General features: G+C 41.3%; 1 protein-coding gene across 1 annotated transcript in view; it reads left to right on the top strand.

Annotated features, from left to right (window-relative positions):
• The window catches only part of LOC143123968 (putative E3 ubiquitin-protein ligase HECTD2), a 43852-nt gene that overhangs the window by 26911 nt on the left and 6941 nt on the right, over positions 1-10000 (top strand). Inside the window, exons 21-24 of the mRNA XM_076285227.1 lie at positions 2260-2418; positions 3418-3492; positions 8916-9003; positions 9188-9294. Coding sequence (XP_076141342.1) covers positions 2260-2418; positions 3418-3492; positions 8916-9003; positions 9188-9294 — 429 coding nt within the window. The remainder of the gene's footprint in view (positions 1-2259; positions 2419-3417; positions 3493-8915; positions 9004-9187; positions 9295-10000) is intronic.

Here is a 10000-nt window from a genome sequence, read left to right as displayed (position 1 = left end):
AATAATAACGTCATGTACACAAGCCAATGCTGCACACTAATTACTCTCGTTTGGATTACTCGCGGACCCGTGATCGGATAGATATGCCACGCATGCCAGATGAGAGAGGAGACACAGAGCTATCATTTGATACCAAGTACATCATTCTGGGTTATAAAACAGACGAAGTGACAGCAAAATAATAACTTCATATAGCTGGACTTACCCCACGTTTTTGTCTGTTTTTGTGGCAAAGCATAATCCAACGCTATCGTGTGTTTCTCTATGGCAAAGCATGTTCATAATCCGGTTTTGAGATCCTAGCAAATTCCTGCATGGCATCCAATTCAAGGCTCACATTGCATCCCAATTTGTTCAACAAAGAAACACCTTTTTGCCTTTACTTTGTTCATGGCAATGCAGTAATAAGTTGAGAATCATTATGAGTGCCTACACACCATAGCCACAGGCAGGCTTACACGCAAACTCGGGTCAAGTCAGGTCAGATCAGTTCGTGTCACAGATATGGAGCGCAGAAAGGTCATTTTTCATCACTAAATAAAAAATGGCATTTATTTCCGTAAATCACACACCACATATTTCTGTAAATTGCTCAGCCCCAGAGTATCCCTCCAACATGGCAATTATATTGCCTGATTCAGGACAGTCTGCCCTACACACACATGCAATGCACGTAGAGCTATGAGCTTGCTGTGGTGAGATACATATCAAAATATAAGAATTTTTATAATATGCTTTTTGTATTTTAATTCTTTAAAAATCTAAATAAAATCAATGTTATTACTAATACATAAAATAATGGCAGATCTGAATAGCCTAGACTCTGCTGAAAAAAACAATATATAATATGTGTGTGTGGCACTTACAATGACCAGAATAAATCCTTATGAATGAAGGTAGTGAAAATGCCCTAAAAACAGCTTAGGGTTCTAAGGGTTAATATCCTTTCAGTCTGCTGCTGCAGTTTTAGTGTAATCCTCCCTAACTTGAAACACATACACACACACACGCACGCACGCACACATATAGACATAGAGAATCTCGCACAGACACACACACACATACACATATACATGGAGAAGCTCACACACGCACACACACACCCACACACACACCCACACACACACACACAAACACACACACACCCACACACACCCACATGTGTGGGTGTGTGTGGGTGTGTGTGTGTAAGTGCTCCCATTTATCTCTGGCATCTCCTTACACTGAGTAGCCAGAGTCTACTTTGGAGCTGTTCTGCCATATGGGATACATATGAACTTATCTGGCTCTGTCACAGGGAACACACACACACACACACACACACACACACACACACACACACACACACACACACACACACACACACAGAGAGAGAGAGAGACACAGAGACACAGACACACACTAACATACACACACTAACATACACACGCACACGCATACACACATGTGTGTGTCAACAACTGCCACAGAACAGCCAGTGAGCTGCTGGTGGTGTAGAGTGCAGGATGGTCATTTGCCTTTTGATTATACTGAACTCAATAATAGCACATACAACTACAGCTTTCTACACGTGTTTGTTTAGCTCCTGGGCAATAGCAAAGTGTATGTTTGCCTGTGGCTTAAAATACCCTAACAGCTGTAATCTAGCAAATCTGATTGCCACAGAAAGTGTATTTGCTGTTCCAGTAGAGCAGTGGTCTGTACAACGTAAACATTTAACCTATGTTTAGGTTACTTTTTTTAAAAAATCTCTTTGAGTCATTGTGTGTATTTGGTTGAAAGTCTGCATCGAAATGAAACCAATTTGTTTATATTTTAATATTCTTTTTGTGACTAATATTACAGTAATAGTTGTAGCTCAGAATAGGCCTAATACAGTAACAGAGTGTTGCATTGTGCAGCGCCCCCTAGTGTTGACCACCAGCAGGTTGAATAGCACTTGCACATGTCAAGAAGTAAGTGGCACCTGGGGGTTGTGGCACAACTGGCTAGTGACTACAGCGCCCGCACCACATTTGGACCGGTCATTTCCCAACCCCACCCCATCTCTCTCTCTCTCCCACTCGTCTCCTCTCAGTTTCTTCACTGTCCTATTACAAAAAAAAAAGCAAAAAGCCCTAAAAATATATAGGAAAGTAAGTGGCTCCTATTATGTCTTGCTGTGAAATTTGTCTCGTGTACAAACTATAAACCATGTAAACTGTGTGTGAATCAGCCCGGTTAGCTCTCTGTCCTTAACCCAGTGTGTGTGTGTATTAGCTCATGGGACTAGCTGTGTATAACAGCATCGCCTTGGACATTCATTTCCCACCCTGTTGCTACAAGAAGCTCCTGACTCCGCCTATAGTGCCATGTGACCAGAACACTCCAGTTGGCATGGCGACGCTGGGCCTTGATGACCTGCAGCAGGTGATGCCAGTAAGTGGCTCTCCACAAGCACTACAGCAGAAACCTGTCCTTGTGACCTAAATATCACATGCTCATCAGCAGCATTCAATCCTCTGATTGTTGCTTAAAATGTATGACATCTACTTGTCCCGGTTTGACCTGTAAGTCATACCAGAATGCACAGAAGAGGCCTTACATAGTTACTTATAACTTGTACTGTTACACCACTGTGGGCCTGAGGTGCTGAAAGCTCTGTATATCTTTTTGCTCTTGCTCTTTCTCTGTATACCTCTATCTCTATCATTGTTGTGTTTTAATACACATTGTAATTAGTAGTCCCCATCAAGTTACTGATGGCCTCTTAATAAACTCTATGTAAGCCAGGGGGGGCAGCCTGTATGGAGCTTGGTTAACGTGACAGAACATTTGGATAAAGTTTTAATGGGCCACAAGCCTTAGTCTTTTCTTCCTTCTTATTCACTGAATTATGATTGTCAGCTTAGCATGTAATGACACAATACAGTTGAGGAGGATGCACTGTGTAAGAGATTGTAAATTGCCAGTCAAATTGCATCAGTCAAATTGCATCAGGCTGTGCTGTATAAATTCACTTATACACCAGGGGGCGCTAGAGATTAGGTTTTGAATTGTTAAGGGTATCTGTGAGAGTGCAGCTCTTTTGGGTTTGTCCAGGTCATCACCATGCATGTTTGTGTAAGTCTTAAAGGGGAAAAGGGAAGACGACAGACAGAAAAGAGAACATGCATGCATATATCCAGAGTCTGCATAAACAGGGCTGTTGACTGATGCAGATTGTTATACACATGATAGACAGATCCAAAATGTGGACAGGGTTTATTGTTCATATTGCCTGTTCACATGCAGGTCTGACCTGTCTGTCTTTGTCCCTCCCTGGTGTTCAGTGTCTGTGTGTGTGTGTGTGTGTGTGTGTCCAGCTTGGCTTGTCCCATCCACATCAGTTTAGGTCATTGAGATATTTATTGAGATACTGCATGCCTTGTCTTACAGGATCTTGCTCATGGACTCAGTGAGTTGCTCGACTATGAGGGAAATGTTGAAGAGGATTTTTATTTGACTTTCCAGGTGAGAATTACTTGTACAGGTTCTTGTTCACACGCACACACACACACACACACACACATGCGCCCACACACACACACACACACATACATGCAGGCAGTGCTGTGAGATGCCTGTTGTGTGACTGAGCCCTGGCCCATGACACGTAACTGCCATTTGCTTTAGTGAGTGCTGAAGTTCCAGTAATTAACAATCCCAGCCACTGATTCATATTTAGCATACAAATGAATGACTTTGTACGTAGTCATATTCATAATCGGAATCGCTTCTCCATATTGCATCATACACGTGCGTTATCCTATTCTGGCTGGCCTCAAACAGCTGACTTCCTTATTATGGGCTGTTCTGTTACCATGGGCGCCATGTGCTGGCTCATTGTTACTCTATTAATAGGCGTTACTGGACATTGAATTGAGTGGTGGTCAGTGGTCATTTATTTCCCTCTGAGTGTACCTTAGTTAAGACTTGAGAATGGTTTGGGGCCTTGTACAACGGTATACAATCCGTGTTTAATTTCTTCATTCATTTTCCAATATAAAACCAAAAACAAAATATCCATATCCATCAATATCCATATCCATATCCATTTCCAAAAACCAAAATGAAAAAAGGAAAACTAGAGTTTTTTTTCTTTCGTTTTCTGATTTTGTCCACACTGATGTCCTTCGTATACAGCCAGTCAAAACACGTTGCTGTGTTTACAGTCTTTATCTTGTAGACTGGGAGGACCATATACCCTATACTCCCTTACCTTACGGAGTTACTCATTAGCTCAGTTTAATGGTCTACAGTGTGAGGTGAGTTGGTTTGTTCACGTGACTACTCTGCAAATACTCTGCAAAACAAATGTCATGTGGACACACATGCTGCATACATGCTGTCAGTTGGTCAATGAATCAATGATGTCACTGGGTGACCTTCAACCTTGAGTACACTTCATGACATCAGAGAAGGGCATCCAGACACGTGACTCAAACGCATGTAATTCAATTCAATTCAATTCAACTTTATTTCGCCATGTATACAGAGATACTAGGAATTTGATTTGGTCTTCTCCATGCAGGCAACACACAGTAAAACAGAAAGACAAAAAAAACAAAGTCAAAAACACAATACAAGGACAAAAAGAACCATCATGAGCAATAAATTAATAGGAATGTAAATAGTGCTTTGTTAAATAAAAATAAAGTACAATGAAGTCCAAGTTAGATAGATAGATAGATAGATAGATAGATAGATACTTTATTGATCCCCAGGGGAAATTCAAGGTCTCAGCAGCATACATACAACACAAACACATTCTTTAACATCAGAAAGAGTAATTAAAGTATATAAAATAAAAACACACATCTAAGCAATAAGGACAGTATAAGATAAAGAGTATGCTAAATATACTAAAATACAAATTATACTAACTAACACTTAATACAATATATAAAAATATATTACAAATTACAAAAAAATACAAATTATACTAACACTTAATCTAAATCAATTCTAAAAACAGTATCCACATAGTGGTGAATAATAAGTTTAAGAGTTATTTAGGAGGGCTATTGCTTGGGGGAAAAAAACTGTGGCGGTGGCGTGATGTTTTGGGCAAAATAGCCCTGTACCGCTTTCCAGAGGGGAGAAGATTAAACAGACTATTGGCAGGATGAGATTCCCAACCCTTGTAATTCTAGGCTCCTTCTCCTCGTAAGTGTGTACAGTTACAGTTTTTGCCCATTGTGCGCACGCACACACACACACACACACACACACACACACACACAGACAGAGAGAGAGAGGTCTGTTACAGTGTTTGTACCTCTATTCAAAATACATTGGGTGATTGGGTACACTGATAAGTGTGTGTGTGTGTGTGTGTGTGTGTGTGTGTGTGTGTGTGTGTGTGTGTGTGTGTGTGTTTAGGTGTTGGGTGATTGAAAACACTTAGACACACATCTGAAAATACTTACTTACAAAACTGAACACCAATCAGCCAGCCACAAATTGGCCTCAGTTGAGCCATTTTGAGAACTTTGCAAGCATGGAGGCAGGGAGAGCAAGAGGTAGAGGAAGAGGAAGACAAAGGGAGAGGAGTAGGAGGTGGTGGAAGATGCTCTGCACGGAACAATATTTCAGATGATATTATAGAAACTTTGGTGGATCATGTGATAAATCATGGCCTGACAATGAGGGAAGCTGGGCAGAGAGTCCACCACATCTACAGTAAGCCTGCTTTACAGTAGTGTGTAGACTTGTAGTCAAGACCGCCTAAACCGAGACCAAGACACTACCAAGACCAGAGGGTATCAAGACCGAGACCAAGACGAGACCAAGGCCAAGACAGACTGAGTCAAGACCAAGACAAAGTCGAGACGAGACCGAGACCAAGACCGAGACCAAAAAAAAAAAAAAAAACAGCTAGCGAGCTAGTGTTACCAAAGTCCTTTTAGGCATGTCCCTACACTCGGCGGCCATATTGCAACGCTTTTTGGGTACTCATCGGGCATCCTAATCAGCAGAAATGCGCGTGCGCAAGGCTTCACCACACCAACCATGCTCCAGTGTCGAGTTCACAACACATGATTGGCACAATGTCTGCACAACACAGCACATAATTGGCTCAAAGTAGTCAACTCACACCACATGATTCGCTCAATGTATACACATGTCGACATTTTGGTGAGGAAGGGGTGGGATATGTGTAGACAACGTTGCAAACTAGCCCCATGCATTTCTATGGAGGATTTTTTGAGTGCTGTGTCTCCACATTAGAAAGTCTCTGGTGTTACACCATAACTTGCATTAATTGAATAAGAGCAGCATACTGGGGCAGGGTTCTCAAGTTTTGAGCTCAGCTTGGAGTGAGATGGGGGGGGGGGGGGGGGGGGGGTGCACTCACTCACTAATTATAAAAAAAAAATTGGAAAGAAGCATTAACCCTTTGAGACATTGAATTTGTCATTGTAATCTATACATCCTATATCTTGTTTTTGTCTGGGAAAGTATAATGCATAGCCTATGTCTCTTATGTCAGCCTTATCAAGGGAAACCATTTGTTTTTTTTATGTCACCAGGAAGCATGTCAGTAGAAATAACTTTTCATATTTAGGTGGGATAGATTGGAATCTTGAAATATAATAATCGTGGCGCTGGGATATTCTATGGCTCACCAATTTACGAGATGTAGGCCTATATGTACTGAGTGAGACAAATATTTTATTTATTAGGCTAATTGCTTTATTCACTTGAGTAGCCTATATTGTCACTGAATCATTAGACTAAGCATGTGCATGCCGAAACCGAGGACAGCAAGTTCATTATACATTATGGTGGTTGGCAGGTCATTGTCTGCAGCAGTCCTGTATGTTTATAAAAAAATGTAGGCCTATGTGTAGCATACTCGCTCAAATTTATAACACTCGTTAATAATAAGCTAATTTTCATTCATTGTTGACATGGTCCATGGAGGATCAGATGGGTGTCCCGGGACCTGATGAACACGGCGCTAAAAAGCACAAACGAGTGCGAAAGTTGCAGCCGTGACGACAGGGAAAGTGCAGGCAGCCACGAGAGTGATTGGTCGTGTAAAATGAACGTTGCTGATGTCTGGCTTACACAAAGCTATAACGACACAATCATTAGGTTTTCTTAATGACCGACAGTTTAGTTTAGTTTATAGATAAGAAATAATTTTGCCATAAAGTAGGCTAGGCCAAATGTTCGTGAAAAGGCTTGATTTACACACCCTGTAAAGTACCATAAGTAGGCTGGTTTACCAAATGACAGACAGTTGAATTTCTGAATAAAAAGAATGTTGGTGCAGTTTTGAAATCTTAAACGTGTAACCCCACACAAGCATAACGTGGTTGTAGGGAGGGGATGTGCTATTTTGGAATTTTACCCGGATACAACGATTAGCCTACTATTTTTTGATTGGATGTCGGTGGCTATTTATTTTTTTGATTTTGCTGGTGAGTGGTGCGCTAGTTCTGAACCCTGCGAGAAATCCTCTCGTATCCCTGCGCCTCCTCTAATAATTATGCAGATACCTTGACATCCCTAGTAATATTTCTGCGTGAGAAATGCAAGGTGTGGTGTGTGAGCGTGTGAACTTGTTGAATTGTGTGAGACTTGAGAACCCTGCTGGGTAAGAGGTTCAGTCCCAGTTTAAATTAAATTTAAGAAGGTATTATTTCAACTACAGACAGAACAATGCAGAGACAGACCATGTCATGAATGTGTGTGACTGTGAGCTCACTCACTGTAAATGTTTTCGTAGACTGGGTGAGATAAACTATGTAGGCTATAGCAATTGCATGACAATGATGAGAGAGAGAGACTTTGCAAAACTTGCATTTTGCAGAATGCTTCTTTCTTGCCCCTGGACTGCAAATTTCTTTATGTTCCGTGAATGCAAATTTAAGGATGGCGGTCTGACTGAGACTGACAGCTACGACGTAAACCTAACGTTTCGCACTGGCTACACTTGCGTCTTTTGATTGGATGAGCGCCAGTTTCTTAATCACAACAAAATACATGTATGTCATTGATTGGTTGCATTTGAAAGGTTGCATTTGAAGGGCGTGAAAGGCGAAATAATTTAATGTTGCATTATCGAATGTTATGTTTTGTATCATGGACATATTTGTTGCAAATCTCCTGACCACTATGTCGACCCGAGACCGCAAGACCAAGACAATGAGACCAAGACAAGACCGAGGGATCCGAGACCAAGACAAGACCAAGACCAAAGACGGTCGAGACTGTGACAAGACCGAGACCACGTAAAAGTGGTCTCGAGACCAAGACCGGTCTCGAGACATCCAACTCTAGTAGTGTGTTTTTGTTTTTATTTTTGTTTTATGTTTGTGTTACTGCATTTACTGTACTGTACTGTAAAGTATAGTACTGTGATGTACAGTATTGAGTTGTTGTCATTTGTAACCTTTCAGTACTTTCATTTTAGTTTTTTGTCAAAACCTTTGTTGGAAAAAAACAACAAAAACTGTAAGTGTTGCATTGAGCTTCACAGAATGCTAACTGATAAACTGAATGAAAGCAGTGAAAATTAAAGACTGCAGTGTTTTAAATAAAGTACACTAGTGTGTTGCTGCTAATCTGAAAGTGTATTAATATGATGCAAGTGTGTATCATTTTGTCATCAGAGTGAAATTTTGACAAAGTATAGTTAGGTTTTGATAGCAGTATTTCAATTCAACATAGATGTGAATGGTTTATTTCCCAGTGTTGTGTCTTGTGTGCTTGTGTGTAAAGTTTTGACACAATGAGCCGAGTTTTGCAAAAAGTGTTCAAGCAATGGGCAAAAACTGTAACTTCCTCTCTGCCTTACTCGTGAAGCCCTTTGGGTCACCTGTTATTTTATAAATGTGCTATATAATGTCCATTGTCTAACATTGTTTGTTTGTTTGTTTCAGGTTTTTCAAGAGGAGATGGGAGTGGTGAAGTCGTACAACTTGAAGCCAGGCGGAGACAAGATCCCTGTGACTAAATTCAACCGAAAAGGTCAGTGACCCTTAGGTGACCTTGAGGGGGGGGGGGTGTATAATAAAAGCATCAAAGAATAATCTCAAGGTCTATCTAAAGCCCAAACTCATTTCACTGCTGCCCATGTCTTATCTCTGGCATGTGACTCTCTCTCTCTCTCTCTCTCTCTCTCTCTTTCACTCTCTCTCATATATCCCTGCAGAGTATGTGCAGCTCTATGTGGATTTCCTCCTCAATAAGAGCGTTTATAAGCAGTTTGCTGCCTTCTATTACGGCTTCCACAGTGTGTGTGCGTCAGACGCGCTGATGGTGAGTGTTGCCGACGCCAGGTCATCCTCCTTAACCCACTGAAAACAAGATTGTGGACATGCCCCAAGCTGCCAAAGATCAACACCACTAGCTTGCATTGATAGCCTAGGTCACATAGTTTTGTCCGTATGGGTTGGTACTTCATGATTTTGTCATTAAAAGTCATGTCCATGTAGAGATCGTACACACATCCTATTTCAAGTATAAGTACTTCCCTTCTGTCTCGGTCTAAAAACACAACATCAGGGGTGATCTACACACACACACACACACACACACACACACACACACACACACACACAGACATACACACACACACACACACACACACACACACATGCACACACACACACACACACACACACACACACATGCACACACATGCACACACTTGCACACGTATACATAAATAAACTGCAATTGTATGGACACGTGTGACGTATGGTTTGTGTGTGTGTGTTTATTTATCTATTGTGAGTGTGTGTATTGCGGCCAGTGTGCATACATGCTGTTGGTTGTGTTGTGATTGTGTATCACAGCAGCATGACTCTGAGAAGACCATGATGTCATCTCCACTCTAACATAAAGTGTCTTTGTGATGTGTGTGTGCATGTGTGTGTGTGTGTGTGTGTGTGTGTGTGTGTGTGTGTGTGTGTGTGTGTGTGTGTGTGTGTGTGTGTGCGCATATCCTATAGTCAGTCAGCCA

Source organism: Alosa pseudoharengus, unplaced genomic scaffold (genome assembly GCF_046254945.1).
Source record: "Alosa pseudoharengus isolate Yale_2024_CS ecotype anadromous, Long Island Sound unplaced genomic scaffold, YU_APseudo_1.1 YU_APseudo_1.1_scf_15, whole genome shotgun sequence".
Lineage (NCBI taxonomy): Eukaryota > Metazoa > Chordata > Actinopteri > Clupeiformes > Clupeidae > Alosa > Alosa pseudoharengus.
The sequence above is the reverse complement of the archived record's forward strand: the minus strand, read 5'-3'. Positions and strand labels throughout refer to the sequence as shown.